Here is a 24,291-nt window from a genome sequence, read left to right on the forward strand (position 1 = left end):
CCTGTGGTTGCATTGTTACTCAGCGGTTTAAACCCAGCTGTGAGCTGCTTGTTATGATTTTCCACTGCTTCACCTGTTTGAACACTACATGCGAATGCCACTTAAAGTGCATCCACGTCAGTCAGTGGATGAAATTATGTGTACAGAGCTGCAGCGATGGGAAATTACAGAGAAGGCGTGTATCAACAAAAGACGCATGCAGCGACAGGGTCATTTAAGCAGTAAAGTGAGCCACGGCTCCTTTGAATGACTACATACACAAACCATTTTCGTGTGCAGTCGCCCATAATCAAGAGACTGGTCTTGTCGTTTTCTGCATGTAACACAAACACACTCTGGATAAGAAAATGTAGAAAAGAAGACAGTTAAGTGTTGAAGTTCTTCAGCTATTCCTCTTTATTTTTTTCTTCCACACGTTATTGCTGTCATACCTCCCTGCCACGCGTGATGCTGAGAAAAGCCTCGTCTCCGGGTGTTAAAAGCTCCGCCCGTGGGCATTTCACACCTGCACCTTATCACCACCCCTCTCCTCACACCTCGGCTGCTTTTCCTCTCGCTTCCATTTACTGTTACTTCTACCTGTCAACTGTTACACCGGTAACCTTTATTATTAAACCAGTAATGTATGACATGCTGCAAGTGTCTTTTCCTGGTTTTAATGGCTGCATTACATTAAAGTGGTGTACATTTTCTGAACTTATCAGAATGCTCTACTTGTTCTAATACTTCCCTTTAACCAGTAAGTCATTACTGTATATCCATGTTACTGATGATTATTGATCAAAAATCAGGTTTGGGTTAATATTCTGTGATACCATCAAGGTATTTGGTATTGTAATATCTTATCTTGAAAGCTTCATATTCAGTTCTAGGGCGGCAACAAAAAATTTTTTTCATTGTCGATTTAATCATTTTCTCCACTGACTTGTCACTGGATGTGACAGAGACACCATTCACATTACAACATGACACTGTACCATCACTTTAAGGTGAAAAAAAGAGATGGATGACACTAAAACAATATTCCCAATGTTTAGATTAAGCTCCATGTATATACAATGTCGATCTGTCCCGAGAGCTCGAAATGAAACCCATTTGCTGGTTATTCAAGATTTCAGACAGATCGTAGAAAATCCATCTGCCAAGCGTTCCAAATCCCCCAATTATCTTTCCATTGAGTTCATTTTATAACAGACTACCCACTCAGACAGGTGCAATCCAAAGCTTTTACTGCCATCGGCTCATTGTGTCGACTTTGCTCTCTTCCATTACCTTTTCTCAAAACTAACATATTTTAGGTCAATGTGGTAATTCCTTTACTTTGAGGGATTACAGCCGTGCTATCAACTGAATCAATGCAATTTGCCAGCGCTGCTTTAAGACCTACAAGTCTGAAAAACCCAAATACAAGTAGCACAAAACGTTCTATAACCCACTCAGCCGTGCTAATAAAAAACATACTACACGGCCACAAATGGATGTGCACACACCCAAACTACATCTGCTCATTTTCGTTCTCCTGTTTTCCTTTATCTGACTTTCTTGTTCTTTTCTCTCCACTCATCATCCAGTCAGGTGCTTTACAGACTGCGAGGCTCTTCCCAACATCACCAACGTTTGCATGATCATCGTGAATAAAACCTGCAGAAATTCATATATCCCACAGTAGTTTTGCGCCACAGTGAAGCATCATACAAAACAACGTGTAATGTCGACTACTAGCAAAAATAAAATGTGTTCCCTCGCTGGCTTTGAGTTCTACGGTAAATTACGCGTGACCTTAACAGTGCAAGAACTGCTACATGTATTCTGCTTAACATTCTAGTCACTACAAAGTAAATTAGATCATTAATTTCATTACAAAAATACTAAATCTGGCTAATAATTTATACGATAGATTATTCTTCAGTAACTATTCTATGTCTGTATTGTGTCACAAGTGGACGAGATAATTAAAGGTCCTGAAATGGAGCCCAGTGCAAACATAGGAGGGTCTGACAGGAAGTATTGCATTAAAAAGCTGATTGAAGGACATGGTGAAAGGTCTCCAGGGGCCCGTCAGCTCATCCCCCTAACTCCGCTGTGGGACGTTAGGGTCCTCCTGGCTGCTCTCCAGCAGCTCATCCTCAGAGAAACTGATGTGAAGGCAGGTATCATTCATGGGAGAGGAGAAGGGCAGTGGGTGCTCAAAGGTGTCCGAATGTGAGACGAGGGCGAGGGGCTCGGCGGGAAACGACTTGGAGGGAGAGAGAATCGCCTCGCATCTCTCCTCCAGGGGACTGTCACAGCCGCTGGAGGCCGTTAGAAACGTCCCGCGGTCCCCAAAGAGGTCGTCGTCATCGCGCAGCGGCGACAGCAGGGACTTGGTCTCGGAGCGCACGCCAGAGTCCTCGCTGGCCGAGCAGGAGCTGCTCTCGCCGTTGCTGAGCGAGTGGAAGTCGGCCGACGACAAGGAGCTGGGGGTGATGTCTGGGAACGAGAGGCTGCTGCTGCGGCTGGGGGCCACGTCGTTAGAGCCGGTGACCTCTGACACAGCTGGGACGTCCGACCCCGGAGACAAGGTCCTGCTGGCCCGCTTGCGGTTCATGGAGGGCGGAGGGGGGTCGAGTTTGGGGATCGTCTGTTTATACCTGCCAGGGAGAGAACAGAGGCACTGGTTAGCGACAAAAAGCCTTTATTTGTTTATTTTATCCCCTTCACCAGCTTTTATTGATAAAAAGATGTGCTGTGCATCCATGAGGACATTTTCATTGTCATTTCAATTTGCTAATTCAGATTCAGCACGATCATCTCTCTGTACCAAGCAGGTGTATGAGAATAAGCCTCAAGCCGGTTTTCCTCTCCATCAGTCACATTATACCCCATTAACCTGAGCGTACTATGACGCTAGCCGTTACTAGACGAGACAGTAACTCCCTCTCTTTCTCTGGCTGCCTGGGGTCTGGGGACTTATCTACATCCCACAGCTACCCTGCTGAGAAAATACAGAGACGGGGAAAGAAAAGAAAGCCGAAGAAAAAAGAGTGGGGGGTAAAGAGGCGAGGAGAGAGCTGCAGGCTTCCCCCCCCCTCCCCGTACACGCACCAGAAATAGCTCCACTGCAGTGTCTCTGATTGTACCACAGAAATGCACCAGAGCGCACAACCACACACAGTCATTCTCTGAAAATGAGTCCTCCTGACACACACCCGCTAACGAGCCTCGCTTCCTCCCCGACTCCTCCCACCTGCACTGTACTGGTGGCTGCTAACTTCGTTCCCCTGTGAAATCCGGTCTGTGGCTGAATCTGGTCTGGGTAATGAACTTGCTGATGTATTTACTGTCTCTGCTTTCATACAAGGTCGGTGTTGCTGCTACAGTAATGACAGACCTCTGGTAATGGTGCAGGGAAACCATCTCCAGACTTAATTATCCACTGTTTCCCCTGCTAACAAATGGAGACGCAAATACAGCGATGTTTGGTTAAGCTCAATATAAACTCAAAAGATACCGATGTCACGAGGGGTATCATCAGCTTTTATTGTTGTAGTGCGATGGCAAAAGGGATGGTGGTGTGGTTGGTTAGTCACTGAAATATCTCAATAACTATTGAAGGGATTGCCTTGATTTTTTATAAATACAATCATGGTTACCACCGGATGAAGCAAACTGACTTTGGCGTTTAGCTGACTTTACTTTAAGCAAGCCGGATGCTGGAATTGGAAAATATTGGATAGATTGACATAAAACCTGGTATTTATGCTGCGTTCCAGACAACTCATAATTACTTTACACTTCAGTGGGACAAGATGGTGGTCTCTGTGTTTTAAGTCATTGGTGCTTGGAGCTCACACAGTGAAACTGGACATACAGTGTTTTCCAGATCAATACGAAGATGTCAACCACATCCATCCCCACCTTGTTGCTACTACTACATGTACCCTGACACTAATACAAAAAATGCACTACGTTTATGTATATAAATAACTGTATATATGTGATATGTCTGTGTAGCATGAAGGAGTCACAAACTTTTATTTTGTTATGCAACCCTGTGATTTTTAACGACAAATAAATCACTTTGAATAATTTTCCATGTCCATGTTTATTTTATCATTGGTTGGCATTAATTCTGTTTTGATGGACTTGGCTGCCACAAGAGATGTATATTTGCTGATTTTATCTTTCTTTGTCGTTTTACGGCCTATCATACTGGGAGAAATGTTTATTTATTCCTCTGGTGGATACCGATGAGGTACCAATATTATTGTGCGTCCCCATTAAATATCTTCTTAAACTGCAATCTGGTTGCCTGGGTTTATCTCTAAGTTGCTATGCTGTAAATCTGTGTGTATCTTCTAGTGTTGTCCCTGCTCCCATTTACAGCCTTGCAAACAACAAATCTTTGTGTGGGAAGAAGGTTTTGTTTAATTTGAGGAAATTACATCAGTAATGTGACAAAGTGACAGAGTGGCCCACATGGTGCTAAAATTAAACCCTTGGCTACTTGAAAACGGTCCAGTTTCAAGTTGGATTCGGCTCTGGTTTCTTGCGTTGTTAGTTTTGAATGTGAATGTTTGTGCTGCCAAGTTTTGAAGATGAATCTGCAGCTGGATCAAGGAGCTGTCTGCCTCCCTGGACTCGTTATCATACCGTTGACTCAGCGCTCCTCTTCTCTGTCCCCGTCTCCTCCCGCTGTGTCTTTTCTTCCCATTTTTCTACCTCTTGCTTTATTATTTCACCTTTAACTCACCATTCATCGCTCTAGACTCATTCAGCCTACCTGCTGTTGTCTATGACAAACCTTTGTGCCAAATTTTAACCTTCAAAGAGCAAAATGTTCTTCAGACCTGTACAATAATAGATATTAGATGACTCCAGGTGACTAGAAAAGGCTGATTTTACGTTGCCTAGAGCCCACATTTATTCCTATCTGAATCTATCCGAGGTTGATCACATATACAGTATTTCCTATGACTGCTTAAGAAGATTTAGAAGATTTCTATCCTTCTATAGTATAGTTCATACCCCTTTCGTTGTCCTTATAGTTGTGGTGTGGACTCCGCCATCCACTTGAGTTAAAAAAGACTTTTAAAACTATCTATGTAGTTATCGTTACTGTTATAGTTATTGCTCTTGGTGTGGACAACCTTTAATCAGGTTTGTTGAATACAATTCTATTCTGATCTGATGTAGGAATTCAATAACCTTTTATTTTATTTCAAGACTAATTTTGTTAAATAAGCCAAAAATAATATATCAGTTGGTTGATAATATCAGCCGATAACAGCCCCTCAGATATATTGTTATCAGCGTATATGTCCCCTGATATGCGCCGACATCAGACCTTTTTAATTTAGTCATTATAGAGCAGATTAAGATGCTCGGGGTAATTTCTGATTAGTAAATTCTGAGCGAAGTTTACTGTTCAAGTGACATTTTATACAATAAAGTTTACTGTTAAACTGTAAAATTAAATATTCTGACCCCAGTAGTATTTCATAACTACGATTAAGGGATCATTGCAAAAAATGTAGTGGCCAATATATTGAGATCGTAACTTTAAACTTTCTAATATCAGTATTGGCTCCAAACAGTATAGTATGTGGGACTCTGCTGCTCTGCCGAGGCTGGGCTTATTAACATTCTCCACTTGGAGGGCAGTGATTTGGTGACATGCACGTGACAAAAACCCACAAACACTCGCACAAACATAAATATAAACGTCAGTGTAACACAGTGAGTATAAGACAGGTACATCAAGATGTACTTTTCTTTTGCCGCTGCTCTGACAGCTTTACCGTTCAGGTGGAACCTGGGCTGACAAGATAATACCAGATCTTGACAAGAACATTTGGTCTATTTCGGAAAAAGCACCCTGGACAAAACAAGTCCAGCAAAAGGGTGGAAAAGAAAGCACAGACAGCGCTACCATGCATAAGACGTGTGCGACTACTGATCAGCTTGATGCTAATGTGGTTATGAATTTGCAGGACCACATCCGCATGTAAATGGAGGTCATTATGCAGTCATTAGCAGAGAAATCACTGGTGAGACCGACACACGAGCCACCCACACTGTTCACCCACCACATGCCTCGTCCCATGCTTGTGCCACAGACACTGGTTCTACATGCTGGTAGTCATGAATAATACTCACATAAAGGGAGGAGAAGGGGCAGAGAGGAGAAGAAGAGGAGGAGGAAGAGGAGAGGAAGGGGGCAGTGGCAGAGAGCACCCCAGGCTCCCAGGGAGAGGCAGGCTGGTGCAGCAAACGATGAGAGGGACGGGGATGAGGGACGGGACGATGGAACGCATGAGCTCGTTGGGTGTTAATCTGGGGTTCAGTTTGTTTGTTTGAGCAGACTGACTGGGGAAATGAGGGATGGTTAGAGGAGGAAGAGGAAGAGCAGCAGAGGGTCCTCACACCTGTACCAAAGAGAGGCAACAGTTAGACTACAGCCGATCAGGGAGCTACTGTAAAGCTGCATTCTGTTGAATTTGAACATTTCCAACTTCGGAGCAGCCAGTTGTAAGACAGCAATGTAACTGTGAGAGGAGCTGCTGGTTTCAGAAATGTTTCACCCAATTCAAAATTGTTCTTTTATTGATAACCTCAACGTTACCAAAATGGAAACACGAAGGACGTCGGAGTCTACGTTACGGTCACCAAAAAATTTTGTTTTGTGAACTCACAATGACCTTGACTTTTGACCACCAAAATCTAATCGGTTCATCCTTGGGTCCAATTGGATGTTATTTGCCAAATTTGAAGAAATTCTCCCAAGGTGTTCTTGAGTTATCGCATTTCCAAGAATGGGACGGATGGACATGGAAGGACGGACAACCCAAAATATAAAGCCTCTGGTCACGGCTATCGTTGGCATGGAGGCAAAAAAAGCCAGCTGTAAGCAAAAATCAAAGCAGTAGCAGATTCAAAATGTAATCTATTTCTCACCTTGTGTTTATTTTTGGGGCTGATGCCGACATTATATATAAACATATCTGAATGATATATATAGGTCAATATACTACAAATTACCCTAACCTTTTAAAAGAGGAAAACAAATATCGGCTGATTATTTCATTTCTTTCATATACTGGTTGGGCTATATTTTCAATAGTCAACCCACTGTGCAGGACAGAGGCTTTTGACAAGCTTTCCTAAAATCTGGCTTTTATCCATGAAACAGTGAAGGCTGTCTTCACTGAGATGTGTTTTGTTGGAAAGCAAGACTGGTAACAGCACCTGAAATAACTAGCACTGAACACACCGTGCATCACAACGATACAGGTCAGCAGGTAGTTGGTTAGTTTGTCACATTTTCCACACTCGGAGATTGCAAAAAAGAACAAAACACTCCTGTGGTGGGTTACCAGCAAAAGCAGTTTCTTCTGAATCAACCAAAGGGCAAAGCACATGTTCATAGCTAAAGGGCAGGACAGAAATGTTTATTTTTTTAAAGTAACTGGATGTTATATAAAAAATTGTTGAAGTGTTTCACATTGTACCACAGAAAATATTTGTCCCACATTTGGTTTGTTGGGATCTGGTCACCCTACTGTTCTACCACCCCCGCAGGTTGGTCCTGCCTACATTAGTTAACCCTTTACTGGTTGTATTTGACATGTTTTTGATGAGAATTTATCATTTTTATTTGATGAAAAATATCTCCTGGGATTATTTGACTAGTCGACGTCTCTTTGGGTGTATTCAAAGACTACTAAAATGCAGTGAATGCCCTTATGAATAAAAAAAAACACTGTATTTTTGCATAATTGTTAATCTTTTGTCCCGATGATTCAGCTGGGGGAGTTTGATACCTATCAAGGCCACTGAACTGTGACTGAGCGAACTCTGTCTATTGACAGAATTAATGGGACTTTTACAAATTATCAGAGGTAACTGAACATACAGAAACAATGTGATGGGTTAAAAAGCTTTGCAAGTTACTGTTATTTTACCCTAAAATGAAGGCCAAACAATGGGTATCCTGGAGTCAGAACCACCACTGTGATGGTTTAAAGTTTTCACTTTTTGTTTCACAATTAAAGGTCACATGAAAATCAATATAGAGACCAAAACAGCAAAGGTGTTTTAGAAGTTAAAACGAACGCCCACTGTGTCGGTAATACAGATGACTCATAGGCACAGCATGTTTTTTTTGCATCACCATTCACCAAAGAGGACCGAAGCACATTTTAGCAACACTTTCTGATTTCAAAAACACCCAGTAGGAGCTCTGCAGATCAACAGGTGGAGACAAAAGGGAAACATTTCCAACTTCCTATTTAGTCACGTCTCTGAAAGGAATGGTTCCCAGTCAAATCCAGTACACAGTAGGAGGTTTAAACTCAAAGAAGGGACTCTGTGGCTTTTTAAAAGCGTCTTTCTCTAGTAAAGAAATGAACACGCAACACCAATCTGAGAGTGTGTGGGATGATTGTGTGGGATGTTTAAGCATGTAGGTGGCGAAGAGAGTCTTCAAGAGTGTGACGGGAACCGCTAAGTGTCTGCAAAACTTTAAGCAATTATATTCGAAAGAGCATCTGTCAGATATTACTCAGTGACTTCCCGGCTCTTCTGATATCACATTCAGCCTCACGTGAGTCGGAGAACACAAATGAATCTCTGAAGAAGACTTTCTATCTCTGAACAACAAGTGTGTAAATCCAGCTGACAGGATCGGCTGCAGCCAAACGCCTGCAAACATCGTCCATTACAGTCTGATCACATCTCTGAAATGAAATTAGTGGCCAACGAGGCTGCTGGTGCAGCGTAGAGGACGGTGCTAATGATGAAGAGGGAAAGAAGAAAAATGACAGAGGTGGAGGGAAGATCTCCAGGTCAGGCCAGGAGATGTGATTATGCAACATATACGGTCAGAGTGTGAAAGAGGGGAGTCTATACCATGCCAGAGGAAAGCATGACTCACTTGTGATTCACGTATAGTTGAGTGTTCATATAAGCTCGTCGCCATGTGTGTGTTTGCGCTCTGTGTGGGCATGATGCATGGCTTGAGGGATCTCAATGTTCGTCTGGAGATATCTCAACAGCGAGCAGATAGATTGTTACGAAACTATGTACAGATATTCATGTTACCCACATGATGTATACTAATGACTTCTGTGATTTCCTCAGTTTTCCTGTAATGCCACCACCAGGTTTTCATTTGCAGTTTTGAGTGAAATTTCTCAACAACTATTGAATGGACTGCCCTGAAATTTGGTTTGCACATTTATGTCCCCCTCAGGATGAATTCTAGTAACGTTGGTTGTCCTTCACGGGGCTCTATGTAACAATTTGAAGCAATTTACATGTATTACTCGCTTTTTTCTTGACCATATGTGAGCGGATTGTAACGTGACGTGGCTGTTGACTCTTGTTTTCGTGTTTTTCAGATGAAGAGGTGGATGACTCGAAAAGTTGCAAATAACAGGGTGCAATGTTTTGCCCACTAAGTGTATTTTAAGAATACTATTACATCCTGTTTTGATCCTACTTCCACTTCTCTCTTTGTTGTGTAAAGTGTGACTCACTACATGCTCATATATAATGTTGGTATGCCAACATACCATATGCAGTGATCATACAGTACTCGAGTCAGTGGGCCAGCTGGAGAGCACGCATGGATATGATCCATGTTGGGAGATAACGCCTGCGTGATTTAAAGCTAAATTGCCGTTATAATGTACAGTACAAGTGAACAGATTCCATTGCTCTGCATGACCAGGCCTGGACCCAGGGGGAGGTTGGCTTTAGGCAGGACGAAGAAAAAGAGGAGGAAGAGGAGAGACGGGAAGAGAGAGGGTGGCGGAGGAGTATCCGTCTGCTAGTTTGCAGGACATAAAATAAAGCCACTCAGGCTGTAAACATTGATTCGCCGTGGAAATCCAGAAAACAAAAGCAAATGGAGGCAGTAAAATTTGCCGTGCGATGGGGGGAGGGCTGGTATAGGAGTCCGACTGCGCCAGAGGTAATGCAAAGGAGTTTGGCGGGGGAACACAATAACACAGAGGAGCTGAAGTTTCCATCTCTTTTTTTCTTTATTTTTCCTGTGCTTCAGTACTCGTTTGCATAGTCGCTGCCCATTTCTCTGTTGCAGCAATAACCCGACTTTTCATTATTTTATATGCCATTTGAGTATAAACCCCAGCATAAGATTTTATGATATCTATTTACATAAAGATGATGTCACTCAGGAGAGGAGCCAAACAAAACAGCAATAAAAGAGGGGGAGGATGGCAGAAAGGGGAAAGTCACTTTCAAGAAGAAGAGCACAATGAGTCTGGGGTGGTATATTTCGACATCTTTTCTCAAGCCTTTGAGACAGACAATAGAAAAGCCCAGGAGGAAGAGAGGCAGACAGAAAAAGAGATGCCGCTTGTTACATAATTACAAATACAGAGAAGAGAAGGGGGGTTTCAGTCCGGCGTACTGCCAGATGAAACTAACGTTCAGATGGAAACGTACAGTAACAGATGCCTCTCTTTGGAAAAGATCTGAAGTTTAGTGTTTCCTTAATTTTTTTTCCCCCCACATGTTCAAGCAAAAGAGGGAAAAAAAATGGCATATGTCGTGGGTAGAGTTTCAGGTTGTGAAGGGATGGGAGCTGGGATTGGCTGGGAGTCTGTGCTGCAGGAAACCACAGGATGTGAGTCTGGCTGGAGGGAGCTCAGACGAGCGCACACAAAACAAAGCAGACGTTCCGAACAACAGAATGCACGAGCACGCCAAATACACACTTCCAACGACTTTTTTCTCCTCGTCTGTTTTGAAAACAACTTTAACACTCCTCTGGGCATTTCACCATGGATCACTTTCAGGGAGAGAAGCAGCAGGAGGGGAGACAATTTAAGAGAGAGGATGAGAGAGTGAAGGAAGGGGATAAAAGGAAAACGACTAAAGAGTTTGTCCTGCTCAAGAGCTCTGCTTGATCTCATGTATGGAGTGTTTTATTGTATTTTTTTTTTTTTTTACTATAGCTGGTCTTTGTGATGGCTTTAAGGAGATTAAAAGCTCATTAAAAAGCTCATTAAAAAGTAATTACATGCCGTGGCTCCATGTATGCATTCAAGGTAAGAGCTGCTTGTGTACCACTGAGCTGCATGAAGAGCATTCAGACTCTAAGTCAAGAAGTGCAAAAGAGCACTCCACGAGGTAAAATGTGCGAGACGGCGAGAAATAGAAGCTCAAACATCTCTGGAAAGCAAAAACACATTCATCATAAATTATTCCAAAAGAAAATGATTCCGTTTAGTGTCTTGACTCGCTCGCTCCTCCAGTTATTTCATGGAACAGAAACACCGAGTTAAAGCTGACGTGTTTTTTCTTAAATCTCATTCTCTCTCACAGGCGTCTCTGAGTCCCTCTTTCAAACTCAAACCTGATCCCTTCTTTGTTTGTCTAACCCGAACCCTTTTCTCCCTGTGTTCTGTAATCCCCTGATTACAGTCACACTTTCATTAGCTGGAGGCTGTTTCTGCTGAGTTGAGCTGTTCTCCCCTAATAACACTAAAAGCTAAAAGGCTGTGTATGTCGCTGTGCAGCCCTGTTACTTCAAACACAAACTGACTTGGTACAACATCAGGAATGTGTATGCACGTTAAAGGAATAGTGGGAAATATTTGCTTTTCTGGCAGAGAGTTAGACGAGAAGAGCGATATCACGCTTCTGTGTACCCATTAAGTGTGAAGCTGTAGCAAGCTTAGCTTAGCATTGGAATCAGGGGGAAAGAGCCAGCACAGCTCTGTATTCAGTTAACAAAAAAGTGTTACTAATCGACACGTTTTAAGTGACAATTCGCTGTTTTACGGGCCGTGATGTGTAAAACTATTTCTCGGCTCGGATCATTACCTTCCTCGTTGCCGCTGGCCGCCTGGCTACTGCTGCTCAGAGGCAAGAAATAGTCTGGCAGAATAACCCAGTAAGACGCTGATTTGCCTTTTTAAAAAAAAAAAGTTTTTTAAGTTTTGGTTCAGAATAAACAAACAAGATATCTTATTTTATTTTGTTACCTTTCAACAGAGCCGGGCTAGCTGTTTTTCACCTGTTTCCGGAGGGTTTCAAACTGTGAGGCGTGACAACACGGACGGGTGTCAGGACAGTCAGAGGTGCTGTGTTTGGCCTGTTGATTAGTCATGCTTACCAACATTTGGAGCTACATAACAATGATGGACATGGAGATAATGATATCCTGGAAAAGTCTAAGTCACACTGAATCTAAAAAAATATGTGTTTCATGTTTTCTCTACTGAGTGAGACCACAGAGAGAGTAAGGATGCTGCATCAGAGCCGATGTAGCACATTTTTAAATTAACTAAAGTTATTTGCAATAGGACACAAATAACACAGACACAGATAGTATCGGCCCTGATAATTGATAATATACATATTATTAGTTTTCGTGGTGACTTATGCGCCCACTCATCTGCTTAGAAATCACAGAAAACAGACTCTACGTAGAATTGCAGGACTTGCCTAAGAATAATCACGTTTTTAAGTTTTATTCGGGATCAATGTAATCGAGTACTAGTTGTCTGTACATCCATGGGTGCAACACGAACAGGAACTGCTAATGACTAATTCGGCATATTTTTAATGGTGCCAATCTGCCAAAAATGTAAACAAATACAGGCTAAAAATATGGGGCCCACAGTTCACCATCTGACTCCATGGCAACATTATACTTCCTGGTCTGTAAATCTGTCGATATAGAGACCGAATGCTGAGGCATGAGAGTGGCAACTCTCAGTCAGAAAGCAAGTGAGTGTATCGCATTATTTCTTACTTTTCATCCATGCTGGCAGAGTTCCTCAACGTGAACGGGACAATCTCATTGCACGAGTTCTCCTTGTGGTCCGCCATCCCGTTGGCCCTGATGAAGGGGTCCAGGTCTCCGTTGACTGAGGCGTCTGGTTTGGTGCTGTTCTCCAGGTTGAGCAGGTTCAGGTAGGACTCGGCGCAATCCACTTGGGAGGGGGAGAGGGGTGAGGTTTGGACTGGCCATGCGGGTGTGGAGGTGATGAGCTGGTCCAGGGTCTGGTTGAGTTGATTCTTCAGATTCAGAGACAGAGACTTTGCTGATGGAGAAACTGACGACTCAGAGCCACCTGGAATCGAAAACACAAAAAATAAGTCAAGAAGATTTGAACACAACCTGTTGGCTTTTTCTTTGTTTCCGTTTTCTAAAATCTCTCTGAGTGTTGATTCTCATTACAGAAAGGAGGAGCTGGCACTGTGCCAGAGCAGCACTTAGGTCCACCATGTCTCAGATTAGCAAGATTAGCATTTTCAATCAGAGGGACTAACATGATTAATACAAGCATGAAACATGATGTGTCATTTTCAACAACTACAAATAAACTACAACACAAATCCCACACAGCTCTGTCCACTCTGTGTGTGTGTGTGTGTGTGTGTGTGTGTGTGTCTGTGTGAGGTTATTCATTATTATTTTGGCAAAACTGACCGCTCTAAATACAAAACACCCTCCGCCAAAAATCCTCTCTTGGGACAAAGTGTGAGTGTGAGTGTGAGTGTGTGTGAGCGAGAACCAAAATAAAGGCTGTAAACACTGTAAAATGCTCACAGAGTCTGTGAGTATGAGATAATGCTGACAGAACGCCTTCAAATCCACTCTGATTACATAATCTGTTATTACTTTATTATGGAGATGCTATTGTGTATAAAATCTGTTGTTTACACACATTGTGTTACACAGAGTAAACGTGCCGTCGATGCAGGGCCCTCTGCTTATGTAAAAGTGTTAAATTAATTGGGAGTAATCCCATTCTGGAATAATTTCTGTAACTGACACAACTACAGCTGCAAATTCACTTTCATGTACACTCAGGGTTCATTTTATTAGGTACACCTGTAAAATCTAAAGCAGTCCACTGCAACTGCTCATTGATTCTACCTTTACAAAAGGTACTGTCTAACAACTTAATTTAACTATATATTAATAATTTTACCATAAATATTTATGTATCTATATCTTTAATATTTTTCTTCTGATTCAGTCCTAAAATATGAGTACCTGGAGCTCCTTTTAATGTAGCTCCGAACCCGTTTCTGTGTAAATGTGTTTTAATGTGTCCTGGCTTGAGTGTGATATGTTGTGCTTTCATTTCTTCATTCTTTTGCAGATTACACTTAAAAGGTAGAAAATAAAGTATTTTCTGTTTATATATTTGTATGGGTCATGTTAGCTGTGTGGATTTATGGATTGTAACTACAGTCTGTTGGTTCAGAACCAGGCTGAAAAAATATCTCAAAGATTATTGGATGGGTTTTTGTGCAGATATTCATGGTGCCCAGAGGATGAACCCTACAGACTTTGGTGATCCCTGACTGTTCCTCGAATGTCAGGTCAGAAGTTGGAAACTTTTACAAGGAAATTCTGGCCTCTAACTCTGACTGGAAAGCATCATTTGGTCTCATCCGGACAATAACATCTGAAAGTAGCTACATGAACTGAAAAGTGTGATTGTTTATGCTTTTGTAAAATTAAGATTCTATCAAAATGACCAGAAAACATGTTTGAGCATTAACTCGCACTCTTTCCTTGTCATCATTAAAATGTCTGGGATTTTGCCTAGTCCTAATTAGATGTGACTAGTCCTTTGATGCTGTGATCTGGACATCTTCAACATTTAAACATCCCGTCATGATCACCTACAAGAAAACCTTAAATTAGTTTTGCACCCGGAGAGAGGAGTAAGTTCTCTCCTCGGCACAGATCAAAGCAAAAAGCTCAATTACAGGACACCCAGGTGGCACATAGGGAAAACTTGTGTTCACCTGCGGATGGGGTTCAATTGCCTGCAGCTGTGTTTCTGTCCTATCAAACACACCTGACCATGTTTCCAGGCAGGAAGCCAGTGAGGGATCATGGCTTGTGTCATGAATGACTGGAACATCTCCTTGCCAACAGGGGAGTGAGCGCTGACAAGGACTGCAGCACACGGGGAACCTGACCTGACATGAGATCATCTGAGGGATTACACTGTTCCCACCAGTCACTTACTGTGCCCGTTAGCTTGAGGCTCCTGTTGTGGCTGCTCTGCTAGTGTTGTTTTTGGGGAGCGGGCCTCCAGCTCTTTCAGCTGCTGCACGAGCAGTGCCAGGTGCTGCAGCAAGTCCCTGTTCTGCAGCAGCAGCTGGTGGACACGGGCCTGGGCCTCCAAACGAGCAGCGGTCTCTGCTGCCATCTGATCCTTCAGCAGCTGCACCTGGAGTGGAAACAAAGGGCAAGGTGTGTTTGTTTGTGTGTCAACATTTCTGATTCGACTCATATGCAAAACATAGATACATTAAAGTGCGTCGTTGAATTCCCTTTTTTTTCTGTCTCATGCCTCAAAGTGATGATGGGATGACTATTTAGGTAGATAATAAACTTCCAGGTTGATTTTTGCTACTGCAGGACTATCAACTGGATCAGACATGAAATACTAAAGTAAAATATTTATTTCTGTTGCTCAGATGCTGCTATAAACATAAGGCTTGATCATCACACTTGAGATGCTTTGTTGCAAATGCATTTTTGTCTCAGCACCACTTCCGTTTAATAATGCTGCTCTGACTGTCCTTCCATTACTGTGTTGGTGCTGCCCCCTAGTTGTACAGCAGCAGTAAAAGACATACAGTACAGAGACAACATTGTGGTCTCATGAGGTTAATAACACAGATTACTGGGACTGTACCGTGAATAACAGACTGACACTTGAATCAGCGAGCCATGATATGGTTGCAAAAATGAAGTTCACCTCCAAAAGGTCTCTATTCTACAGAACAAATCTTTTGATCCATTATCTAAGTCTAATCTAAATTGTTCTCTGACCTGTGTTCATGACTTAATAACAGGTGAAGAAAAGGTTTCGCCAGGATAATTCAAGTACCTTTTTTTTTTCAAAACAGAAAGAAACCTACATCCTACACCATGTTCTTAATAGGGTTTTGTTTTGTTTTGTTTTTTTCCACCAAATGCAAAAACTTCTCTCCATTTTTTTCACAGATGAAAAAAAAAGTACAACCTGTCAGAACTTCATGACAAAACTACATCAAAAATGTAATGTTTGTCTCATTTTTACCCCCGGTCTCCTAGCTGACTGAAATAGATACGAAGCTTTGTAACAGACTGAATAAGCCAAATAATAGTTAATAATTCATGCCATGCTGGATGAGCTAAATCCACAAAGTGAGTCAGGATCTGGCAGGCTCAGGCTCCTGAGACTGAAGTCAGAGTAAAAATAAATGGTACATGCAACTGGCTTTTACAGACAACAGGTGACCATCAGGTTTAATTTATACAATATTGATTATTTGGTTCCCTTTTCCACAAGAGAGATTGATTTGAAAATTGCCTAAGGGAACTTAATTATATATACAGTATATAATAAATGTTTGTGTATTTATAGTGTAACCAAACTGACTGGAGCCGAAACAATTACTCATTTAGTGGAATGTGTAAATATGTAGTAACAATAGTGAGTAAATGCCACAAATTGTCAGTAACTTCTTGAGTTTTAAGTTCTGACATGACTAGATTTGCTTCTTGTCTTTGTCATACATCATTGCAAATTAAACATCCTTAAGTTTCAGACTTGTGGTGAAACAAAAACAACAAGTGTTCCAACGTCCTCTTAAAATCAAGTTCAAGGACCCAACGCAGCATAGTTTCCGATGCGGATCAAAATGACTTACTGTTACAACACTCAGTATTTGTATAATGAGACTAGCAGGCTTTACAGAACCTCAAAGACAACAATAACAGAGACGGAGAGGCTTGAACGTCTGAACTTCTTCTCTGTGTTACCGTGATGGCACATGCAGAAAAAAACATCTCTTCTGACACAAAATAAAACATTTCAAGCACTTTCAAAAACCCATGTGTATTTATGTATATTTTTAAGGATTTCAAGGACTCAAAATCTTAAATCTGAGCTTGTATTGTAGTTGTAACACAGTAGGGGGTTCAACTGTAGTCATAATGTGTCTTCAGTACAACCTGCACACTGTGTATGATCTCCTGTGTCCTCTTCCTACCTGTGCGACGGCCACCTGTGTGTGCTGCTGCTGCTGCTGCAGCTGCTGCTGGAGGAGCTGCAGGTAGTGCTGTGATGCCAGTGGAGTGAGAGAGCAAGGGCTGCTGGGAGAAACGCCTTGGGATGTCACAGTGAAGAGGGACCTCCGATCCAAGTCCTGACAAACACACGGATAAACAATAAACAACATTATATTAATTGAAGGAAAATAGTAGGAAAAACAACATACTTTAAGCCTGTACCCACAAAAACCATCAAAAACACAATGGACTTCAATGCTGGCCCACACTGCTGCAGGTTTTCAGCCTTTCTACATAATCGGCGCTATTTTTAGACCTCAGACACCAGATGAATGCAATTAACGAACCAGTAGGATGGAAACCACCCAGTCCTCCGCGTCCATGAGACCAGGACTGTGACCCACTGATCTGGAGCCCCCGGAGCCCGACTGTAGCTCCTCACTAGAGCTCAAATCATCTCCAAGCTCATTATCACACCATACCAATCTTTCCCCTCTGTCTCCATTTATCTCTCACAGCCTCCATTTCTCAGTGGATTTTGAGGTGAATTTGCAGAGAAATGTTTCCTGGAGAAGCAGGAACAGCTTTTCACTTCATCCCCTTCTCTCATATTGGAGGGACTGACCAAGACAGATGGATTTTGGGTGCTTAAGTTGTACATAAACACAAAAAATTCATGTTTGTATAACTGCACTACTTGTCATGTAAAATGACTTGGCACAGTGCTACACAGTTTAATGTAACTCCTACATCACACCGCTAGAGGGCGAAGTAGTACACTGTAAGTTCAGCACATTCAAAGGGAGGCTGGCTTCTGCCTCAGGGACACTTTAGAAATAAGTGTGAAAAGAAAGTGCAATTTAATTTGGCACTCTTAATTTCTATTTCGGATCATTATCAACAATTGCTGCAAGTTATAAACACTGCAAAACACACGCTAAACTAGACGAAAATGGAACATGGTACCGAGGATAATTTGCATCGGTTCCCGTTGCATGCAGATTTTCCATATTGCCGCAACACATTTTTGCCTCACACTGGTGGGGAGCTAAATGTTGCTTTTACAAAAGCAATTAAAAGTTGTTAAATTAGGCTTTACTCTCCTTTTACAGACAACACAAACAAAGCAACGAGCAGATTACAGGCTCTGGAAAACTTCACCATAAAAAGAAAACAAAAACATTTGTCCTTGTTATGAAGTGTTTATCACTCAAAAACTCAGATAAACAGCTTCATTAGGACTGTGTGTGTGTGTGTGTGTGTGTGTGTGTGTGTGGTTTGATCTGATTTAATTGACAGGAGCCTGAAAACAAAAACAAACAAGCCACCAACTGTCACCAGACTTCAACTTGAATGTTGCTCAACCGTAATTGGTGCAGGGATCTATGTGACATCACCTTTTTCAAACAGACCCCCACCCGCCGAGAGGAGCTGAGACGGAAAGCAAACACACACATGTGAAACAACTCAAACTGTTCTAATCTTTGTGCTAATATACTTTAGGTTCGAATTGTTAATATAGTAAAAAGCAGAGCGAGGAAAATAGGTTTTAAGGTCCTTTAATTGGTTTGAAAAATTGTCGATTCAACACCTCAGATGGTTTTAGAGGTGTTTCTGTTATTTTGTCCACTCTTCTTGTGGAGTCTATATTGTTTGGCCCTTATTTTTCCCCCCGGTATCCTGATCACTCATTGTTCCTACCTCCATCTCTCTTTTCCCTCCCGCGCTCCTTGCTTATCTCCATAGAGCAGATGTTGGTGAACCCCTCTGTGGGATTATGGTGGCGTTTCTCAGAAATCAAAGGGAACGGACTGGGTTTTGGGATTAGGTGTCCCCCTTTTCAGAGCCAGCAGGAATATTCAGGTTTCCCCACTCTCTCCCTCTTTCTCTCCCTCTTTTAGCAGCATGAACACAGCTGTACCACACTCGCTCTGGTGACAAATTCAAAGGAACACATCCTGACACACCAAAGCCTGCATGTTTGCATCTACTCATCCTGTCACAAAATATAATAGATGATCTTCAGCTCCTAACTTCACGAGGAATTAAAGTATGCCAAATCTCAAACGTGGAGAAACAAAAATGTGGTCTTTGTACCTCATGCAAGAGTGACCAGGTTATTTCCTCCCTAGTCTCCGCTGCCAACTCAGAGCTGCAGATCAATGATCTGGTCAGGTACTGCAGTAGATGACAGAGCACTATACTCTACTTCCTTAGTTCAATGAGCCATTTGGCAGCACTATGCCTAGATAATAGCATCAAACACCACTAAAGCAAAAGCAGTGAATCAAGGCAGAGGATAAGTCCCGCAGCTATGAAGCCAGAAGCAGTCTGGAGTAAAGAAAGCTGTAATCTGTGTCAGTCATAAAGAGGAGAATTCACTCCAACTGTGACGGAAACGACCTGTCGTGAGAATGTGGTGTTCATGATGCGAGTTTGTGAATGTGAGGCTGCCCTTGACATGACAGAAAATACAGGAGTGCTTACTGAACACAAAGGCTGTCGGCTGAAGCCTTGGTGTGTGCTGATTTGGTCAAACTGAACTTATTAAAAAGTACAGTTTACAAAGTACAGCCAATCGTGGGCCGTGAACTTTTGGTATTGTACAGTGTCTCTGCGGGGGTGAGCTAGTTTGTAATACCACATGAATCACAAACTGCTCGTGTTGCCAACTTGGCAATTTTACCTCCAGATTTAGCAGTTTTTATGACTCTTTTTTAAAAGTGTCCCTAGCAACAAATCTCACATTTTCTCGCAACATTTTTTGGCAGACCTCACCTCCTCACCTTTAAAGACGGTCCCTATGATTTCTCAATAAATGTGCACTCCTGCTTGCTCATAAAGTCTGTGACTCTGTAAGAGGCAGCATGTTCAGACAACTAATCATTAGTCAGACACAAGTGATTTTAGCTTGACTTCATATTTTCATTTCTTTTTACTACCTTTCATTAAAAAATGGTTGCTATGACTGCCAAAAATCACACAGGCATTTGATCAGTTGAGGTACCAACGCTGTTGCTTTGCTCTGTCCCATGATTTGAGTAATGTAAGGAACGCCCTCCTTTCCATAATGCAGGATGAACACATCACCAAGTTTGTGAGAGCTGCCCATGACTCAGCAGCTGCTGAAACAGAAGTAATGTCTATAGATGTGTAGGTAACACGTCAGCATTGTGCACGGTGGGAAATACGTAAGAATTTCCACGCGTTCACCCGGGTCTTACGTTTAGATCAAAGCCGAGCTGAGCCGAGATGATAAAAACCTGTGTCTACCACAGAGTCCATTGACCCGGGTGTAAATGCCGAGTGTGCACATTCCCACGGCACACAAAGTGGAAAAGAGGTATTAGCAGCATGATGAGTCCTCACAATTTCTGAATGTTGTAAAGGGACAGACAGCTTTAGTCTTACTGGTAAATAACTAAAAAAAAAAAAATGCACTGTATCAGCATTCATAAGCTGTGGGGCCATGACAACAGTGCTAGCTTTGTGATGTCAAACAACCGCAGCCAACAAGAAACACAAATCCACAAAAACTTAATGTCCAAAAAATGTTCAATCCTCTTAATGAACAAGAGGAGAGGAGGTGAGCAGGATTCATGTCTGCAGTTTGACTTTTAAACATCTCCATTACTTGACCTTTGAAATACTACAGAGAACAACTGTAGACAGTAATCATATATCAACCACCGTGCAATGTACTCGCAATCTTCTCTTCTGTGTGTGTGTGTGTGTGTGTGTGTGTGTATCCTGCAGTCTCTTACTATAATGGTCTGTCCGGGCTTCACCACGTTCAGCTCAGCCAGACTCTGCAGGATTTCACTGACTGCCTTTTCACACAGCGAGGTGCCGGTTGAAGGATCTTCTCCTCCTCGTTTTCCGTCCTCCTCTTCCTCCCCTTGCTCTGCTCCTGTCAGTTTACGACCTGTGAGTGAACACACAAAGATAAGATGCAAAACGTTTCCATTAACTCTGGGGTTCATGTTTGTTAACTTACTGCGCAAGAGTCTTTAAAAGGCGTGCAAACATGGCTGCCTTCATTTCCACAACTAAACCATAAATTAGTGCTATTTTAAGCACATGCACAGTGTTTTCTCCTCTGTCTGTCACACAACTGTAGCTCAGTGCCACAAAACTATTCATTCAATGTGCAAATTGCACTCATTACTGGTAACACTGGCAATCACCCTCCTGCATTGTCTTATGACGTGACGGTTGTAATTACAGGGATGTTGCCCTCCGTCACGTATGAAATAATCGCAGCATGAGGCCTCAGAGAACACACAAATCCAGATTATCTTGGTGTTGTCCCTTCAATCTGTTCACATTTCAGTGTAACCGGACATCTGTGTCGTCGCTGTTTGATCACTGTGATTAATTAATGAGCTAGTGATGTTTGATGGTTTGATTTAGTCCATAAAGAGGTGTGTAATCAAACTAAACGGGCGAGGTCGAGCTTCAGGAGAGAGACATGGACAATGAAGGCTCATAAACATCATGTTTTCCAAAATAATTCTCTGTGAAGAATTGGTATCATTATTCTTCAGTAAAAATGCAACTTAATGTAACATCAACACCCCACATTAACCAAAATAAATGAATAAATAAATAAAGTGCTTGAAAATGCTACTTATGACCAACTGAAGTGAAAAAAGAATAGAGAGAATACCTTTTAAAAATCTAGCATGAAAAAGTTAGCAAAGAAGTTTGATTGTGTGTTGTGTTTCTTCTGTTTGGCTGATGAATAGTTGTTGGCTCTCTAACAGTTGGAAGACTCACACAGGCAGCAGGTGTTTGCTAAACAGAAACTTAACTGTACAAACAGACTCTGGCTCACAAAGTTTGCTGAAAATAAAGCCAAATAATCTGTTCACAGGGACTTTTCAGGAGTTTGTTCCTAACTTTAAATACCTTTTTAAAAATAATGTAGTATTTTGTTTACTTTTTACACACTCATGTACCCTAACCCACGAAAATTAGCCACAATATAATAACCCAAAATGTGTATTTGTCTGCGTGTGTTTGAAAGGCCTCTCCAAAGGCAACACTGTGCATAGCAGATAACAGTAAATCCCGTCAGGAAAGCCTCACCTTGGCTGCTCGGCTCCTCTGTGGACTTGTCACTCTCTCCGTCGGCCTGTCCGTCTGCATCCTGCTCAGCATGCTGCAGACTGAGCTTATGGCACACCTCAAAGGCCTGACCCACCGTCCGCACAATACGCATGGCCTGCGTCTGACAGGGAGAGAGAGCAGGGAGTGGAGAGGTTGAGATAAAAAGGTCAGTGTTTAGAAGAGGAGCGAGGAGGTGCACTTAACAGTTAGCAGAGCCCTTCAGGCTTTTCACTCCGTCAAACACCACCGCACGTAATTTCACTGATCACTTCCTCCTGTCTGCTTTAAGACAGTGAAATCACCTGCTGTAGTCTTCGAGCAGACTGAAAATAATCACACCCTCAGTCATCCTTTACATGCAGATGAATACTTCTGTTTCAGAGACTAATAATAAGGCTTCTGCGGAACAATTCCCATTAAGACCGACTGATAATAACAGGCCTCCGAGCCAAGACGGCAGAACAACAGAGCAGCTTAGACTGAGGAAAGGTAAAGAGATGCTTGTCTCAAAAATGCAGCTTGTCCTTGGGTGCAGCTATTCTGTATTCACTGCAGGTTATGGATCTGCAGTGGTAAGCCACAGGATATTAAATAAGCTGCCCGCTGGAAATTGAATTTAAGATAAAATTTTAAACCAAATTGATTGACTGAGCTGACATTAACGGGAAATTAATTCCTAAAGAAAAAAGAAAAAAAAGAAAAACACAGAATACAAAAAACCCTCAGTCATAGCTGGCTGGACACAGTAAAATGAAGCAAGTCACAACCAAGTCTGAAGGACTGTATGTCCCACAGTTTACAAAACACTTGCTGTGTACAGCTGGAGGATTTACACAAGGGAGCAATGACATCAGCAATTTGAGTGGTCAGATGCACGGGTTATTCTAAATACGAGAAAATGAGAAACACGTCTCATCGCTGCATTAGAGTTAAGATGAAGCTGCTGTATCTCTTCTTCCTCTTTGATGGGTTTGTCCCTTATCATTGCTGATTGACAGGTCCATTTCCAGTTCTTTAAACTGGAGCTCTCACAGGTGATGATACACAGGGCAGCACTGAAGCTGTGCCATGAAGCCTCTTCCCCATAAAAGTGCTATGTAATGATACAATCCCTGTATCTGTGGTTAGATGTCGAGGGAATAATTGAACATTTTGGGAAATATGCTTATTAATCTTCTCCCCAAGACAGAGATGAGAGGATTGATGCCACTCTCAGGCCCGTCTATTAAATACGAAGTCACAGCAGGGAGATGCTTTGCTTAACTTAGCAGAAAGACTGGAAGCAGGACGAAACAGCTGTAAGCTTCTGTTTCCAGTCTTATGCTAAGCTAAGTTAGTAATCCGCTTGTTTATAATTAATGGACAGACATGAATGGTATTGATCTTCTAGTCAAATTCTTGGCAGGAGAGCAAATTGTCCAAAACTTTGAAGAATTTCTTTAAAGGATAACTTCACCCAAAAATGAAAAGTCAGTCATTATCTACATCATTGTCATTATTATTTTATCTGTGTATGTCTACAGAGGTGTATGTGTTCGTGTGGACTTTTGTTTTACCTTCTTCTTTGACTTGAAGACATTACATCTGAAGGAATTACTGGAACCATCTCTGGCGATGTAGCTGAAGATCTTTAAGTCTTGGGAGTCATGAGACACGTAGAAAATCCTGAAAAACATGACACCAATTACGCAAAATTACAAAAACAGCAAAATGTAAAAAGTTAATTCATTTTTCATTACTTTATCCAGACATTTTGTTACCATCACTGTCCTCTAATTATATCAAAACCCAATATAAAAATCGGCAACCGAGGACCAACCTGGTGCTGATATAAATCAAATGGTAATATACAGTGTAACACTTAATACATGGCACCACGACGCTGTATACTCCTTCTGTCTTATACTGTACAAGTATGCCATCCCGTCTGCTTCTGCTCTCGCCAACAACCCTGCAACGCTCTGCAGTAAACTGGCAGAGCCAATGGTCGGCCCTGCATCTCAATCTGTAGCTCCACTGCTATAAAACATCGCAACTGGAAGGAAGGCAAAGAAAATATGACCATCTACTACTGGAAGTCACATGATACAGAGTGGACTATATATCCACTCTGCATCAAGACATGGACACAG

General features: G+C 42.1%; 1 protein-coding gene across 2 annotated transcripts in view; it reads right to left on the bottom strand.

Moving 5' to 3' along the window:
• Window positions 1-372: 372 nt before the first annotated feature.
• LOC311275246 (carboxyl-terminal PDZ ligand of neuronal nitric oxide synthase protein) overlaps window positions 373-24,291 on the bottom strand; it is a 51,244-nt gene continuing 27,325 nt past the window's right edge. The window contains exons 5-11 of one of the 2 annotated variants that reach the window (XM_084383606.1): window positions 23,716-23,824; window positions 22,139-22,280; window positions 20,812-20,972; window positions 17,029-17,184; window positions 15,011-15,215; window positions 12,770-13,091; window positions 373-2,630 (exon numbers count right to left, since the gene is read on the bottom strand). In XM_084383606.1, the coding sequence (XP_084239732.1) occupies window positions 2,072-2,630; window positions 12,770-13,091; window positions 15,011-15,215; window positions 17,029-17,184; window positions 20,812-20,972; window positions 22,139-22,280; window positions 23,716-23,824 (1,654 nt within the window). In that variant the 3' untranslated portion in view covers window positions 373-2,071. Of the gene's footprint in view, window positions 2,631-6,275; window positions 6,408-12,769; window positions 13,092-15,010; window positions 15,216-17,028; window positions 17,185-20,811; window positions 20,973-22,138; window positions 22,281-23,715; window positions 23,825-24,291 lie in introns of those variants that run through there. The other variant, XM_084383607.1, reaches the window with a different exon arrangement.

This window comes from Pagrus pagrus (genome assembly GCF_965226575.1).
Source record: "Pagrus pagrus genome assembly, chromosome: 19".
NCBI lineage: Eukaryota > Metazoa > Chordata > Actinopteri > Spariformes > Sparidae > Pagrus > Pagrus pagrus.